The following is an 18,168-nucleotide window of genomic DNA, read 5'->3' as shown; positions in this document are numbered from 1 at the left end:
AAAATTAGGATGATGACAATTAAATGAATAAAAGGAAAATAAATAAATCTGATATATATTAAAAGGAAAAATAACCAGAACTTAATGATAGCTTGAATTTTTCTAGAAACCCAGAGTAAAAGGAGACCTCAGAGATCATCTAGACTAATCAACACTTCATACCATCATCTCAACACATGGATGACTGCTTGTTCATTAAGATAATACTTGTGAAGCATTTAGCACAGTGCTAGATAACAGTAGGCACTTAATAAATGTTTTCTTTCCTTGTCAGAAAACAGAAATCAAAGTGAATTTTATTCACCTTGGGAGACTGGATGAGATGTCATAGAAAAAGGGTGAAAGAGAAGCAGCTAAGCGTGTCAGTGGATATAGCACCAGTCCTAAAGTCAGGAGGATCTGAGTTAAAATTTGATCTCAGACACTTAACACCTCCTAGCTGTGTGATCCTGGGCAAGTCACTTAACCCCAACTGCCTCAATTAAAAAAAAAAAAAGAAAAGAAAAAGAGTGAAAGGGAAACCAATTTGGGAAAGGATGATGATTTTCTGGCCTTGCTCCTATTTATATTATACATAAAGAACTGTCCTAAATGCAGATGAAAATAAAAATTAAAAATCAAGGATAGAGACATAGATTTGGGAGATGGCACAAGTACATAGAGTACCAGGCCTAGAGTCAGGTACACTCATCTTCCCGAGTTCAAATCTGGCCTCAAGTCATTTAATCTCATTTGTCTCAGTTTCCTCAACTGTAAAATGAGCTGGAAACCCCTCCAGTATCTTTGTCAAGAAAACCTTAAATGGATCCATGAAGAATCATACACAACTGAATAACAATTGCTTAGCTTTTAAAGCACTTCAAGTCCCAAACTATTTTTTCAGCTTTATAGGATATTACTTCTCTGCCCCTCCAGTGATGTTCAGTCAAATTAGCCCTTTAGTTTCTCATACATAACACTCCATCCATTCCTTAGCCATGTGCCTTTATATTTCCTATCTCTCATACCTAGAATGAACATCTTCCTCCTCTGCACCTCACTAAACCCCTCTCTTCCTTCAGGAGGAAAGTGCCTTTCTAGATCCAACAACTTCGGTTGTTGTTCACACACACACACACACACACACACGTCTCCCCCATTAGAATGTAAGCTCCATCAGAGCAAAGATTGTTTCATTGTTTTTCTATCCCCAGCACCTAGATCAGAGCCTGGTATAGTGTTCACCTTTAATAAATGCCTGTTGAGTATTGAATTTTCTGAGGCATTAGACCTTTTTTTCCAGGTCTCAAAAAAGAAAGAAAGAAAGAAAGAAAGAACCCACTTTCCACATTCCCCCATCCTGGCAATCCCCAAGATCAAACTACCCCTTCTCCCCAGTTACCTACCTGATTAGCTGGTGGGTGATGGGAAAACAAGGTGAAGGGTAAGGATATTTCACCTTCTCCACCCTCATAGCTGTCTCTCCTTGTTCTTGTGCTAGTAATGGATCAGGTAGCAGTCTGGCTCACCTTGAAACTTTTCATTTGAGGTCATTAATAATCTGGTTTTTCCCTTCCAAAAACATGTTAATTCCAATTTGGATAGAAGAATTCACTTTTTTGGTGACTGAGTAGCTAAGTAATGAGGGGCACAGAATCAGACATTTCTATCTCTGCTGTACCCAGGACTGTGGCAGGAACAGTAATGACATTTCTGAGTCCCCTTCTCATAGAATGGCAACCTCAAGAAGATGATGAGACTGGATTTCTCCCCTCTCCCCTCTATTTTCCATTCATGGAAAGTTTGAGGGAAAGGTTTAAAATGATTCAAGTCACTTTTCTCCCTTTCCCTTTCTCTAGCCACAAAACCAGTCCATAATAGAAAGATGTCCATAGAGGCTGTACAGGGAGAGAATAATGCAGGAAGGGGAGGGAGTGGGGGACCTGAGAGAGAGGGAGGGAAAGAGAGAAAAGTGGAGAGAGGAAAGGATGGTGAGCTGAGCAGAGCTGGGCGTTGGCCTGATCTCTGAAGAAAGCAACGAATGGAGAGCAGAGAGAAGCATCTAACTGCAGCTGGCTGACCTTGGACTGTTGAGCTTTGGAATACTCACCTCTGAGTGAACAAAGTTCACAAACACACACACACACACACACACACACCCCAAAATGAAAACAGACAGTAAATGAGCTGGATGTTGGAAAACCATGTATTTGGGAAAGCATCAGTTTGGGACCAAAGCTTACTCCTCTCTAAATGGATTACAGCCTCATTCAACCTGATTGCCATAGAATGTTATAGCTAAACGGAACCCTCATGACAGTTAGGGGCAGAGCTGGGGCTGCAATATAGGTCTTTGTTTCCTGTGTAAAAATAATACAGCACAGTACTTAAAAGTCAGAAAACATAAATTTGAATCCCAACTCTATCCCCTGTCAGCTGTGTAACTCTGAACAAGACTTCTCTGCCAGTCTCAATGAACTCAGTCTGCTGGTGCAATGAATGGAGAACTGGAGAACTGTTAGGTCTAAATTTAAAATCTTTTTCAGATACTTACTAGACATGTGATCCTGGACAAAGCATTAAACCTCTATTTGCCTCCATTCCATCTGTAAAATGGGGATATATAGCTGGCAAATAGTAGCGCTATAAAAATGCTTATTTCCTTCCCTCTTGTATGGGATTTTGTGATTGTCAAGTCATTTCAATTGTGCCTGACTCTTTGTGATACCATGTGGGGTGTCCTGGCAACCATACTGAAATGGTTTACCTTTTCTTTCTCTAGCTGGAAAGTTACAGGAAATTGAGACAAGATTAGTGACACATAGTAAATGTTTGAGGGCAGATTTGAACTCAGGACTTCCTGATTCCAGACACAACACTCTATCCACTCCACCTCCTAACTGTATAGAAAGCACTAACTATATTTGAACTCATACTCTTTCTCTTTCCAGCCCACAATGTTCTTGTCTGACTTAGTTTTTTAGGATTAGGGTTTAAATAGAGAGGGACCTTAGAATTCATCAAATCCAACCTGATCATTTTTTGGATGAAGAAATGGACCCAGGGAGGAGACATGATTTGGCCAAGGTCACACAGGGTTCAAATCCATCTCCTCTCACACACTATACTGTCTCCAAACTATCAATTTTAGGGACTATATCCAGGTCCTTCTTTATGTGGATTATTACAAGCATATAACATGTTCATGTAGACTGTATACAGATATATATATATATATATATATATATATATATAGTTATATAGTTATATACTGAAGATATACAGGGAGTCTCATAAATCTTAGTGCAGTTTTTAGGTCTCAAAGCTTAAAATTGCACTAAGACTTTTCTGATACCTCCCCTGGGAATGTATTGAATGTATACACACATCTCTATTGCTGTTACCTTTTCTTTTCTCTACTTCAGTGTTGCTCAGTTCCTCCCCCTTCTCTGATATCTTGTCTTTGCCCATTTTCCCCCTGTCCAGTTTAGTCTCCTCTTATTGACTGTTCAAGACTGAAAATCAATCTTAACCTCTCTTTCTCTTGATGAAGGTTGGCAGGAGCTGCCTGATCCTGTCCTGTTCTTAAGACAGCTCAGCAAGGCTTCCCCTCACTCCTTCCTCCACCCTTTCGCATTTCTGGAATCTCCTCCTTTTCCAGTAAAGCCTGTGATAGAAGGGCACAAAGCTAGGAGGAGAGAGAGAGTTCAATACATCCAGATAATGGAAAAATGGGACCCTTCCAATGAGCTTCCATCAGACCAGGCAGCACAAGCATTCTTTTTTCCCTATTCCTCCCTTCTCACTCTCCCCTTCCTCCAAGGAGCTGCTCCCCCAAAGAGCTAGGGTCTCAGGTCTGGGGGCTAAGCTCTCATAGATGCATCCATATAGGTCAGACACAGCTCTGCAGGGACTGTGTCTTTAAGATTGAGAGTGCAGACTAGCAGCTATGGTCAGAGTCAAAGGCCCAAGATGGGGGTTGGAAAAGATGGGGTGGGGGTGGGGAGGAAGCTTTTATCCATTAGCTTTGGAGCTGGCGCCAGGCAGCGTCTTTGACAGGGCCCTGAGGAGCAGGAAAGCACCTACCCACCGCCACTTCTGGTAATTTTATAGACACACATACAGCACAGGAATATCAATGTGTAACTGTGGCTCCTTGTACTCTTCTGACTTAACTCAGGGGGGTGGGAGTGGGGGGGCAGAATAGAGCAGCATCTACATGTTCAAAATAAGGATCTTAGTGTCTGTGTGGATCCAATCTCTTCCCATCTTTCCTCTGGGTGGGAAGGAACAGTATTGCTATATATCTTCTTCATCTATATTTCTGTGTTAGACACCTGTTTTGACTCTTTACAACATTTTTGTGTCCCCTGAGATGAATCCCTTTTCTCCCCCATTTACTTTTTTCTTGAAAACAAGGACCAACCCCTTAGTACCCAGCACAGTGCTGGGCACACAAAAGTTAGTCAATAAATACTGAGTGACTTAGATGAATTTCGTCTATTCTGGGGTCCCATCTCTTCTGTTCACCCTCAAAAACCCAGGGCTAGGTGGACAAATTTGATTTTTTTTTTCTATCACCCCACCCCACCCCAGTCAAAGCTGATCCAGAAGGCTGTGGACATGAGGCTTGGAGGCAGATGGAGCAGCCCTCTTCCCCTACTTCCTCCACTTAGACTCAGCAGTCAGGCCAGTGGGAGGAGCTGGCCCCCCCTCATGCCTGTCTGGGCTATAAAGCAGCCTCTGGATCTATCAGCATCTCCTCCCCAACCCCCATAGCTGCTTTGCAGTCTTTCCCTGGCTGGCCGTGTGTACCTCAGCCACCATGAGTCACTTATCAGGCCTTCGAACTAGCTCCAGCTCCACATCATACCGGCGTACCTTTGGGGCACCCCCCTCACTGTCCCCAGGCTCCTTCTCCTATTCATCAGGTTCCCGCTTTTCAAGCCGCTTGTTGCCTTCTCCATCCCCTAGCTCTTCTGTTCGTCTGGGAAGCTTCCGGGGACCTCGGGCTGGGATAGGTGCCCTGCGCTTGCCCTCAGAACGACTTGACTTCTCCCTGGCTGAGGCCCTGAACCAGGAGTTTCTAGCCACCCGAAGCAATGAAAAGCAAGAACTTCAGGAGCTCAATGACCGCTTTGCCAGCTTCATTGAGAAAGTTCGGTTCCTGGAGCAACAGAATGCAGCCCTACGGGGAGAGCTGAGTCAGGTCAAAGGCCAAGAGCCTGCCAGAGCTGATCAATTGTGTCAACAGGAGCTTCGGGAGCTTCGCCGGGAGCTGGAGTTGCTGGGCCGAGATCGGGACCGAGTGCAGGTGGAAAGGGATGGGCTGGCCGAGGATCTGGCTGCTCTTAAGCAAAGGTAAGGAAAATGCACAGGGAAGAAAAGGGGCCCAAAGAGTGGGACAGGTGGGGAAAGAAGAAGGGACATGAAGCTGGATAGGACAGGAATTGTCTGTTAGGGGGAAATCGGTCTGGGAGGCTTGGAGCATGGAAGGAGATGTCCTCCTTCTTTCCAGGTGACACAGAGTTGGGGTGTGGCCGGGATCCAGGCTAGATGTAATACTGTCTGGACTCTAGTTCTTTCTTTGCTGTGATTCCTTGGGGACATCCTTGTCTCCCTCCACATCCGGTCTTTCACAGTAGGAGTGCCCAGAGCAGTTATGTCACAGTGCCTTATTCCTTGAATTTTGGGGTCTGTTGGCTTCAACCCAGAACTCCTAGTTTTTTGTATCAGATGGTAGCCAGGGAAATCAAAGGAAAGGGGAGACTGAGCAGTGTTTCTTGGGTTCAGTCTCTTACGGTTTATTTTACCTGTCAGGTTGGAAGAGGAAATACATAAACGAGAGGAAGCAGAGAATAATCTGGTGCTTTTCCGGAAGGTAAGCAGGGCATGGTCCCCAGAGAGGATCCCAGAAGTTCATCCATAATTCAGAAATTTCACAAGTTTTTGATTTTACTTTTTGTGCACCTCTCCTACTACACATCCCTTTTCCCCAAAGAGTCAGTGATCTCCGGGGCTGTGAGGAGGTGGGTGGGATCTCTAAGACAATCAGGTGCAGGATCGTACTCAACAACTTGCTCCTACCCCTGGATAGGATGTGGACGATGCAACGCTGTCCCGCCTAGAGCTGGAAAGAAAGATTGAGTCCCTGATGGATGAGATAGAATTTCTCAAAAAACTACATGAGGAGGTGAGTGACTTATGGGAAAGGAGAGGAGGGGGCAGAAGGGGAAAAGATCCTATGATCTAATTCTCAAAGGGGCTATTGGGAGGCAGGGGTCTCCTGCCCCTACTGTAGAAGTGGTGCTCCTCCACACCCAGGCACCATCTAGTGGTGAGCAGCAGAATTATTCCTCTGCAAGCTGGCACAGAGGAGACCCGAGCCAAGAACAGTCCTATCTCCTATTGGGAGACCAATTTCAAACCACACCTACCTGTTCATCTTTGTTATTTCTTCTCTTTTCCCTCCATTTCTGGCTTGTATGTTGGGCTGGAGGGAGAGGGAAAAGGATGGTTTACACGGGGCTGAATCTGTCTGCATGTCTGAGATTTAGGGACTTCTTTACCTGTTCTTGGGTACTACTCAGGGAATGGTCAGCTGGATGCACCTATTGGGCTAGCAAGCAATTAGTGTGTGGACTGTATGGAACAAATAAGATGTCTGACTGGATAGTGTGGTAGACCCATATGGGGTGTGGTCATTGGGTGGCAGGAGCTGAGGGACCTACAGGTGAACCTGGAAAGCCAACAAGTGCAGGTGGAGGTGGAGGCCACGGTGAAGCCCGAGCTGACCGCAGCACTCAGAGATATCCGGACTCAGTATGAAAGCATAGCAGTGAAGAACCTGCAGGAGGCTGAAGAATGGTACAAGTCTAAGGTGCGGACCTAGAGGCTGGGTGATATAGGGGAAGAGGGACTGAGAATAAGAACAATGGGAAGAGCAAGATGGGGGGAGTGGAAGCTAGAATCCATGTCCTCAACTGTGTTTTCCCCCACCCTATCCAGTACGCAGACCTGTCGGATGCGGCCAACAGGAACCATGAGGCTCTTCGCCAGGCCAAGCAGGAGATGAATGAGTCCCGAAGGCAAATCCAGAGTCTAACCTGTGAAGTGGATGGGCTTCGGGGAACTGTAAGTGCCATCTCTGAGGTTACCTGAGCCTTGGGCGGCAGGGGACCAAGGGAGGGAGCTGACAAGTAAAGAGCTGCTCTCCTACTCTTGTTAGAATGAGGCATTGCTTCGGCAACTCCGAGAGCTGGAAGAGCAGTTTGCCCTAGAGGCTGGGGGGTATCAGGCTGGGGCTGCCAGGCTGGAAGAGGAGCTCCGACAGCTGAAGGAGGAGATGGCCCGGCACCTCCGTGAGTACCAGGAACTGCTCAACGTCAAGATGGCCCTGGACATTGAGATTGCCACCTACAGGAAGCTACTGGAAGGCGAAGAGAGCAGGTGGGAGTGATGAGGTGCAAGGTGGGAACAGACATGATGGGACAGGAAAAGGAGAATGGAAAATCTGGGGAAGGGGGAGGAGGGAGCAGGCTTGGGGAGGGAAGAAAAGAAGAATACTTTATTTCTGATCTCACTGCCTTCATCCTTTCCCCAGGATCTCTGTGCCAATCCACTCCTTTGCTTCCTTCAGCATGAAAACATCTGGTGAGTCACAGACATAGCCACACCCATAAGCTGTACACATCTTTCCCATCTCTAAATGCCGTCCTTTTCCTATCCCATTGGATCATAGAATTTAATCATAAGAAACCTTAAACAATTTGACTGAAATCCCTCATAGACAGGAGATGCTTAGAGTCAAGTGCAGAGCCTCTAACTTCAAATCCCAGACTTTCCTCAGTGATACCAGGCTGACTTTACTACCTTAGGTGCCCAATTACAATTTTGTTTTATAACTCAGAATAACTTCTATTCACTTTTCTCCAAGCAAGCAAGAGAACTCAGTCCCTATCTTCCACACCTGGACTCTTCACAGCTTCTGCTCAACCAGCAAACATCTGATTTGGAAAGACCTCAGGGTCCAGATCCAAGACTGCCAGTGACTATATGATTTGAGCCAGTCACTTGATAGCTTGTATTTCTATGAAATGTTAAGCTTTAAAAAGCCTTTTCTTAATACCGTGAGGTAAGAGGTACAGGTATTATTACTTCTATATTCCAGATAAGGAAACTGAGGCTGAAAGGAATTAAGTGACTTCCTCAGGGCAACATAACTAGCCAGAAGCAAAGTTGAGGTTCAAATCTAGTTCTCTCATGGCCAAATTGTGTTCTTTCTATTGTGACTTATAAAATGGGGATAATTATTTTTACACTATCTAATACCTCAGACTTGTTGTAGAGCTCAATGAGAATATCTGTAAAATGCTTTATAAATCTTGATGCTGTGAAACTGTATAAAATGTGCAAATTATTATGTTTATTTCCTTTCCCTGTTTCTCTCCCCCTTCTTCTCACCTCCACCTCCATCCCACTCTCCAATCTTCTGTTCTCTTCAGTGGCTGAACCTGAACTTCCAGATACGCATAGCCGAAAGATGGTTTTGATCAAGACCATAGAAACCAGAGATGGGGAGGTTAGTTGGGAAGCACTTGATGGCCATTGGGAGGCCTTTAGTTTTATTCTTTATTTCTGTGAGCCACAACAACAAGCATGTGACGGGTGTGGACATATGGGGCAAAAGTTGTTGTTCCTTAGACCAGGGAGGGATAAATCCCAACTTTCATGATGTGGGGGATCAGCAATGGGAGGTCCCAGTTCTCACAGAGCCTATTCTTCCCAGCAGGTGGTGACTGAGTCCCATAAAGAACAGAGGAGTGAACTAGATAAGTCTTCCACTCATAGCTACTAAGCCTTCAGTGAACCGAAATTGTTTATTACCCTCTCCCTAGACTTCTAAACCAAGGGTCTGAACTGGCTCTTACCCCCTGCATGGTGCTTGGGGCCTAGTTCCCACCAAACTTCCAATCCTAAATAATGTAATGACCCAACAGTGGGCCATCCCTTTAGCTGGTGCTGTGGATTCTCCAATCTTCCTGTTATAGGGACTCCTCCTCCCACACCATGAATGTGGCTTCTTTTGGTCCTGTTGCTTATCTGTGGCCTAGCATCCATCTGAATTGTGCCCCCTCCCCAACAGTGGGTAAACTCATTCACCCAAAGATGATTTCCCCTACCCTGCAACCTGGGAGTATATGCAATCCAGGATCCCTTCCCCTATCTCTGCTAAACCCCTGCATTTTGCTTTTATCATAAATAAAACAAAGTTAACATCAAAAGAGACTCTTGGCTCAGAACTTGATATGGGATAGATACAAGCCTGTAGCAGTCAGGGAGCTTGACATGATTCTGGGGTCACCAGCCTAGATAATGCTCCAGAGGGCCATGGGACCAACATTAAAATGTGGTCAGATCACCACAAGGTGGGGGAGGGTATTGCCATAAAAGAGCCCTATGTGTCAGAGACAACAGAATATCAACCAAGGCAATGCCTTCCATGATATCTTTTCTTAGTAGTTCTATATTCTTATTATTGATGTGTTTTCTGCTTCTGGTTTTTGTAATTGCAAATGCCGATATTCTCTGCAAATGTAAGCAGGTCAACATAACTTACAGAGAACACAGATAAACACAGGCACTGAAAAACTGAAGCTTTTTTCTCCTAAACACAGGCACTGAAAAACTGAGGCTTTTTTCTCCTTAACATTAGAAGACTTGTGAAAGATCCTACCCCAATCTAATTATGTGCAAAGATAGGACAGAACAGCCACAGGAACATGTGGTAGATAGATGAAGTAGGGCAAATGTCTCTTCTCTCAAGGCAAATTTCAAAGAGGGGAAGCAATCTTTCCTGCCAGTTTTTCTGCTTTTATATGGAGGGGTTTTTTGGGGCGGGGGAGGGAAGGGAGTTGCTGCCTAGGGGCAGGAGTGGAAAGAGAACATAGTAAAGTTAACATAGGTGTTTTTTTGGAAATGCAGGTTTCTTTCAGATTTCTTTCATAACACTGAATTTTTGTAAAGCTGTCTATACTCTGTTTTCTACTTACCTACAAAATTTCACTATTGGGTTTCTGGGAAGATTTTTTTCCCTTTTCTTAAATTGTGATGATGCTCAGTGGTGAAATAATTTTTGGTAGCACCTTAGTTCTTGTAGATAACATAGTTTTCATCCTAAAGAAGACAAAAGAATGTATATCCCATTCTATTCTCACCATCCCATTTAGTCAATCATTGCCACAGGATCCCTAGGAACCAGAAAAATTTAAACATCTTTTATATGGAAAAATGGGACTTTTTTTGTATAAGATGGAAAAATCTGTGAGTCATTTTTGCTGCTGCATACAAATGTATAAGCATTTGTATAAGGTAGAAAAGTCTATCTAACTTTCCCCTTCTCCTCCCCCAAGTTGATTTAAGATAGCAGAACTCTGCTGTTCCAGAAAGCCATCCCTAAAACTTTTTAGAGACCCCTGAGAGTTAACATCTCCCTTCTTGATTAGTACCTTGGGGACTTAATACCCTCCCAATTTTATTCTCCCACTGATGATTTGAAATAATGAGCTCCTGCAGATAACTGGTGGAAAGCCAGCTGGAGATACAAACCAGAAAAGGATCTCATTCCCACCTTTCCTGGCTACAAAAAAACATCTTTCAATAAACCTCTAAGATCTGTAAGTTTTATAAATTGTGACCAGTGTCTTTCTCGCTCAGTAGTGATTAGTTTATTTAAAATCACTTGCTATTCCAAGAAAATATTTTAATGATCTAGAAAAAATAACCACAAAATTCATATGGAATAATAAAAGGTCGAGAATCTCAAGGGAATTAATGAAAAAAAAAATCAAATGAAGGTGGCCTAGCTGTACCTGATCTAAAACTATATTATAAAGCAGCGGTCACCAAAACCATTTGGTATTGGCTAAGAAATAGATTAGTTGATCAGTGGAATAGGTTAGGTTCATAAGACAGAATAGTCAACTATAGCAATCTAGTGTTTGACAAACCCAAAGATCCTAACTTTTGGGATAAGAATTCATTATTTGACAAAAACTGCTGGGATAACTGGAAATGAGTATGGCAGAAATTAGGCATGGACCCACACTTAACACCGTTTACCAAGATAAGATCAAAATGGGTCCATGATTTAGGTATAAAGAATGAGATTATAAATAAATTAGAGGAACATAAGATAGTTTATCTCTCAGACTTGTGGAGGAGGAAGAAATTTGTGACCAAAGATGAACTAGAAACCATTACTGATTATAAAATAGAAAATATTGATTATATCAAATTAAAAAGCCTTTGTACAAACAAAACTAATGCAAACAAGATTAGAAGGGAAGTAACAAACTGGGAAAACATCTTCACAGTTAAAGGGTCTGATAAAGGCCTCATTTCCAAAATATATAATTGACTCTAATTTATAAGAAATCAAGCCATTCTCCAATTGATAAATGGTCAAAGGAAATGAACAGACAATTTTCAGATGATGAAATTGAAACTATTACCACTCATATGAAAGAGTGTTCCAAATCACTGTTGATCAGAGAAATGCAAATTAAGACAACTCTGAGATACCACTACACACCTGTCAGATTGGCTAAGATGACAGGAAAAAGTAATGATGAATGTTGGAGGGGATATGGGAAAAGTGGGACACTGATACATTGTTGGTGGAGTTGTGAATGAATCCAGCCATTCTAGAGAGCAATCTGGAATTATGCCCAAAAAGTTATCAAACTGTGCATACCCTTTGATCCAGCAGTGCTACTACTGGGCTTATACCCCAAAAAAATACTAAAGAAGGGAAAGGGCCCTGTATGTGCCAAAATGTTTGTGGCAGTCCTGTTTGTAGTAGCTAGAAACTGGAAAATGAATGGATGCCCATCAATTAGAAAATGGTTGGGCAAACTGTGGTATATGAATGTTTTGGAATATTATTCTTCTGTAAGAAATGACCAGCAGGAGGAATACAGAGAGGCTTGAAGAGACTTACATGAACTGATGCTAAGTGAAATGAGCAGAACCAAGAGATCATTATATTCTTCAACAACGATACTGTATGAAGATGTATTCTGATGGACATGGATTTCTTTGACAGAGACCTAACTCAGTTTCAATTGATCAACGATGGACAGAAGCAGCTACACCCAAAGAAAGAACACTGGGAAATGAATGTAAACTGCTTGCATTTTTGTTTTTCTTCCCAGGTTATTTTTACCTTCTGAATCCAATTCTCCCTGTGTAACAAGAGAACTGTTTGGTTCTGCACACATATATTGTATCTAGGATATACTGCGATATATTCAACATATATAGGACTGCTTGCCATCTAGGGGAGGGAGTGGAGGGAGAGAGGGGAAAAATCGGAACAGAAGTGAGTGCAAGGGATAAGGTTGTAAAAAATTACCCTGGCATGGGTTCTGTCAATAAAAAGTTATAATAATAAAAAATAAATAAAATAAAATAAAATAAAATCACTTGCTAATGGGGAAATTGCCAATAAGTGTAAAAAGTAACATAAATAGGAGAATCTAATCCAACTTCTTCAGTTATTTTCCATAGACCCAAAGAATGACCCTGAATCTTTTGAGATAAAGGTAGGACACCCAAATAAAGTTCTTGCCTTTGCTAGAAACTCAGAACCATGTGATGCCATAAGCAAGTTGGAAGAGCAAGAAATAGATCTTTGGGGAAGGGAAGAATTTGTGACCAAAGAAGAATTAGAGAACATTATGAAATGCAAAATGGACAACTTTGATTATATTAAACTAAAAAGTTTCTGCACAAGGACTGGTTCAATATTAGGAAAACTATTAACATATTTCAATTATATCAATAACCAAACTAACAAAAATCATGATTATCTCAGTAGATACAGAAAAAGAATTTGACAAAATTCAACACTCGTTCCTATTAAAAACACTAGAGAGTATAGGAATAAGTGGAGTTTTCCTTAAAATGATCAGTAGCATCTATTTAAAACCATCAGCAAGCATCATTATATATGATGGGGACAAACTAGAATCATTCCCAATAAGATCAGGAGTGAAACAAGGTTGTTCACTATCACCATTATTATTCAATATTGTATTAGCAATGTTAGCTTTGGCAATAAGTGAAGAAAAGGAGATTAAAGGAATTGGAGTAGGTAATAAGGAAACCAAAGTATCACTCTTTGCAGATGATATGATGGTATACTTAGAGAATCCTAGAGAATCAACTTAAAAACTACTAGAAACAATTCACAACTATAGCCAAGTTGCAGGATTCAAAATAAATTCATATAAATCATCATCATTTTTATATATTACCAACAAAGTCCAGCAGCAAGAGATACAAAGAGAAATTCCATTTAAAATAACTGTAAATAATATAAAATATTTGGCAATCTACCTTCCAAAGCAAATTTCAGAAACTATGCAAATATAATTACAAAACACTTTCCATACAAATAAAGTCAGATTTAATCAATTGAAAAAATATCAAGTGCTCATGGGTAGGCCAAGCTAATATAATAAAATGACAATACTACCTAAATTGATTTACTTATTTAGTGCCACACCAATCAAACTCCTAAGAAATTATTTTACAGAGCTAGAAAAAATAATAACAAAGTTCATTAGAATAAAAAAAGGTAAATAATTTCAAGGGAATTAATGAAAAAAAATGTAAATGAAGGTGAGCTTGCTGTGCCAGATCTAAAACTATATTACAAAGCAGCGGTCATCAAAATCATTTGGTACTGGCTATGAAATAGAGTAGTCAATCACTGGAATAGGTTAGGTTCACAAGTCAAAATAGTCAATGACTATAGCAATCTAGTGTGTGACAAACCCAATGGGATAAAAATTCACTATCTTGAAAAAAACTGCTGGGAAACTAATATGGCAGAAACTAGGCATTGACCTACACCTAACACTTTATAACAAGATAAAGTTGAAATGGGTTCATGATTTAGATATAGAGAGTAATATTATAAGCAAATTAGAAGAACAAAGGATATGTGGAGAAGGAAGGAATTTGTGACCAAAGAAGAACAGGAACTCATAATTGAACACTAAAAGATAATTTTAATTATATTAAATTAAAAAGGTTTTGTACAAATAAAACCAATGCAGACAAGATTAGAAGGGAAGCAGTAAATTGGGAAAATATTTAAGAGTTCTGATAAAGACCTCATTTCTAAAATATAGAGAGAATTAACTCAAATTTATAAGAATTCAAGGCATTCTCCAAATAATAAATGGTCAAAGAATATGAACAGACAATTTTCAGATGAAGAAATTGAAACCATTTCTTGTCATATAAAAAGGTGCTCTAAATCACTATTGATCAGAGAAATGCAAATTAAGACAACTCTGAGGTACCACTACACACCTATCAGATTGGCTAAGATGACAGGAATAGATGATGTTGAATGTTGGAGGGGATATGGGAAAACTGGGACACTAATACATTGGTGTGAACTGATCCAACCATTCTAGAGAGCAATTTGAAACTATGCCCAAAGAGTTATTAAAGTGTGCATACCCTTTGATCCAGCTCAGTTTCTACTGCGCTTATATTACAAAGAGATCTTAAAGGAAGGAAAGGGACCCACATGTACAAAAATATTTGTGGCAGCCTTTTTTGTAGTGGAAAAAAAACTGAAAACTGAATGTATGCCCATCAGTGGGGAATGACTACATAAGTTATGTTATATGAATCTTATTTACATAAACTGATGCCAAGTGAAATGAACAGAACCAGGAGATTATTGTACATGGCAACAACAAGATTATATGAAGATCAATTCTGATGGACGTGGCTTTTTTCAACAGTGAAATGAATAAGGCCAATTTCAATGATCTTATGATGAAGAGAGCCATCTATACCCAGAGAGAAGACTGTGGGAATTGATCGTGGATCACACAACAAAGCATTTTCACTCTTTTTGTTGTTTTTTGCTTGCATTTTATTTTCTTTCTCATTTTTTTCCTGTTTGATTTGATTTTTCTTGTGCAGCAAGATAATTGTATAAATATATATGCATATATTGGATTTAACATATATTTTTACCATGTTTAACATATATTGGATTACTTGCCATCTAGGGAAGGGGGTATACAAGGTTTTGCAAGAGTTTATGTTGAAAAATTATCCATGAATATGTTTTGAAAATAAAAAGCTTTAATTAAAAAAAAAAAAAGAAGAATTTCAAGGGAATTAATGGAAAAAATGCAAATGAAGGTGGACTAGCTGTACCAGACATTAAATTATATTATAAAGCAATGGTCATCAAAACCATTTGTTACTGGCTAAGAAATAGAGTAGTCAATCACTGGAACAGGTTAGGTTCACAAGATAAAATAGTGTTTGACAAAGCCAAAGACCCCAACTTCTGTGATAAGAACTCATTATTTGACAAAAGCTACTGGGAAAACTGGAAACTAGTATGGCAGAAACTAGGCATTGACCCACACTTAACACCATATATACCGAGATAAGATCAAAATGAGTTCATGATTTAGAAATAAAGATGATATTATAAGCCAATTGGAATGTAGGATAGTTTATCTCTCAGATATGTGGAGAGGGAAGGCATTTGTGACCAAAGAAGAACTGGAACTCATAACTGAACACCAAATAGATAATTTTGATTATATTAAGTTAAAAAGTTTTTGCACAAAAAACTAATGCAAATAAGATTCTAAAATATATAGGGAACTGCCTCAAATGTATAAGGATTCAAGCCATTCTCCAATTAACATTTATTTTTACCATATTTAAAATATATTGGATTACTTGCCATCTGGGAAGGGGATGGGGAGAAAGGAGGGGAAATTTGGAGCACAAGGTTTTGCAAACATTAATGTTGAAAAATTACCCATGCATATGTTTTGAAAATTAAAACCTTTAAAGAAAAAAAAAAGTTTCTACACAAACAAGATTAAAAGGAAAGCACAAAGCTAGAGAAATAAAATTTTTATAGCCAGTATTCCTAATTTCTTTTTAGTTTAATTTTTAATAATAGTTTTTAATTTTCAAAGTACTTGGATACTTTTCAACATTCACCCTTGCAAAACCCTACAAGGTCTTCTTCCCCCCAACTTTCTCCCCTAGACAACAAGCAATGCAACACATTAAACACGTTCTATTATTCTATACACATTTCCACATTTATCATGCTGCAAAAGAAAAATCAAATCAAAAAGGAAAAAAAATGAGAAAGAAAAAAAAAGCATGCAAACAACAACCAAAAAGTTGTAAATACTATGTTGTGATCCATATTCAGTTCCCACAGTCTTCTTTCTGGAAGGAGATGGCTCTCTTCATCACAAGTCTATTAAAAGCCTCATTTCTAAAATATATAAAGAAATGTGTCAAATTTATAAGAATAAAATCATTTCCCAGTTGATAAATGGCCAAAAGATATGAATAGACAATTTTCAGATGATGAAATTAACACCATCTATAGTCATATGATAAGATGCTCTAAATCACTATTGATTAGAGAAATTCAAGTTAAAACAACTCTGAGGTAGTCTCATATTTTTCAGGTTAGCTGACAGAAAAACATGATAAATGTTGGAGGGAATATGGGGAAATTGGGGCACAAATGCATTATTGGTAGAGTTACTAAATGATCCAGCCACTCTAGAGAGCAATTTGGAACTATGCCCAAAATGCTGTACAACAATTCTAACCCTTTGATCCAGCAGTGCTACTGCTGGTTTGGTATTCCAAGGAAATCAAAAAAGACTCTTTTTGTGGTGGCAAGGAATTGAAAAGTGAATAGATGTCCATCAATTGGGGAATGGATGAATAAGTATGGAAAGTATGTATGGAAAATAATGGAATATTATTATTCTATAAAAAATTATCAACAAGTTGATTTTAGAAAGGCCTGGGAAGATTTATAGGAACTAATATTGGGCAAAACCAGCAGAACCAGGAATACAGTGTAAACAGTAACAGCAAATTTGTGTGATCACCAACTTTGACAGATTTGGTTCTTCTCAGTGGTTCAGTGATCCAAGGCAATCCCAATAAACTTTGGATAGAAAAAGCTATCTGCTCCAGAAAAAAGAACTATGGAGAATTAATGAAACTCAGAACCATGGCACCCATTCTCTATCTCTGAGCAAAGTAACCCTTCTCTTGGGTTGGGATCTGATAGATCTTTGAGGAAGGGAATTCCAGTGCTACTTATTCTTACCAGGAAGAAGCAGTCTACCCCTCTGTCATTTTCCTACAATATTCTTATTGTTCTCACAATAACTCATCTTTCTGCATGATTGAATCTACTTGAAAATTCACTCCTCCCAAATATCCTCTGGTCTTGGGACTCTGCTCTCCCTCTCACTGGAAAGGATAAAAGTAGACATCAAGATAGCGCCTCCTCCCCCACCTTCCAATTAAGGAAAGTGCCCAGTGCAGCCACTTCATCATCCCCTTCTGTGGGAATACCCTCTCTCCATCCGCCTTTTCAGTTTCTTTTTATGTGTGGTCTTTCCCTCACTCCATTGTGAACTCCTTAAAGACTTGAATGGTTTTTTGCCTTTTTTTTTTTTTTTGAATCCCCAGGGAACTTAGTATTGATTGATTAATTCTCCAAAAAAAACTCAATCCCCCTGCAGAGCTGACATTATGGACCTCCCTCAGCTGCCCTTTCCCCTTCAATTCTCAACCCTTTTTCACTTTTTTCCTCCCTGGGGTTTTGAAGTTCTGAACTTCTTCCAGGTTTCTCAGACAGCAGGACTATTCTCAGTGAAAATGAATCATTCATTTATTCATTCAACAAATACTTGAGTGCATATTACATACTAATGATAAGCATTATTTACAAAGAATATGATATTTTTCTTCACAAGTTATGACCTAGTGTAAAGGGCAGGAACTTGGAGAAATATACTTAAGGCTCAGTGTGATTGATTTAATCCTAAAACAAGGTGTTAAGTCAGTAGAATTAAGATAACGATTTTCTACCTTACATGTACTTAGTACTTAATATAGTTCTACAAGTTGACATGTATTCTACAAGATTGACACCTATGATGATGTACTTATTTTTTTTATTATTATAATAACTTTTTATTGACAGAACCCATGCCAAGGTAATTTTTTTACAACATTATCCCTTGCACTCACTTCTGTTCCGATTTTTCCCTCCCACCCTCCACTCTCTCCCCTAGATGGCAA

The 18,168-nt window shown here is 40.0% G+C and overlaps 1 protein-coding gene across 2 annotated transcripts; it reads left to right on the top strand.

Moving 5' to 3' along the window:
- Positions 1-4,728: 4,728 nt before the first annotated feature.
- Positions 4,729-9,265, top strand: PRPH (peripherin). 2 transcript variants are annotated; one of them, XM_003770858.3, is made up of 9 exons: positions 4,729-5,340; positions 5,800-5,860; positions 6,077-6,172; positions 6,695-6,859; positions 6,988-7,113; positions 7,208-7,428; positions 7,583-7,632; positions 8,484-8,560; positions 8,771-9,265. In XM_003770858.3, the coding sequence occupies exons 1-9, from the start codon at positions 4,805-4,807 to the stop codon at positions 8,834-8,836; spliced, it is 1,398 nt and encodes a 465-aa protein (XP_003770906.1). In that variant the 5' UTR covers positions 4,729-4,804; the 3' UTR covers positions 8,837-9,265. The 2 variants fall into 2 exon arrangements, with proteins under 2 accessions (XP_003770906.1, XP_012405888.1); XM_012550434.3 differs by having other exon boundaries at positions 8,768-9,265.
- The last annotated feature ends 8,903 nt before the right edge of the window (positions 9,266-18,168 follow it).

This window comes from Sarcophilus harrisii, chromosome 5 (genome assembly GCF_902635505.1).
Source record: "Sarcophilus harrisii chromosome 5, mSarHar1.11, whole genome shotgun sequence".
Taxonomy (NCBI): domain Eukaryota; kingdom Metazoa; phylum Chordata; class Mammalia; order Dasyuromorphia; family Dasyuridae; genus Sarcophilus; species Sarcophilus harrisii.
Note: the sequence above shows the minus strand (reverse complement) of the source record. Positions and strands in the feature narration are given on the sequence as shown.

Bases quoted from the DNA above. Each gene is read 5' to 3' on its own strand.
- PRPH (XM_012550434.3), top strand. From the start codon at position 4,805: ATGAGTCACTTATCAGGCCTTCGAACTAGCTCCAGCTCCACATCATAC. The intron at 5,341-5,799 runs GTAAGGAAAATG...TTTACCTGTCAG, and splicing joins CTGGCTGCTCTTAAGCAAAG to GTTGGAAGAGGAAATACATA. The intron at 5,861-6,076 runs GTAAGCAGGGCA...ACCCCTGGATAG, and splicing joins ATCTGGTGCTTTTCCGGAAG to GATGTGGACGATGCAACGCT.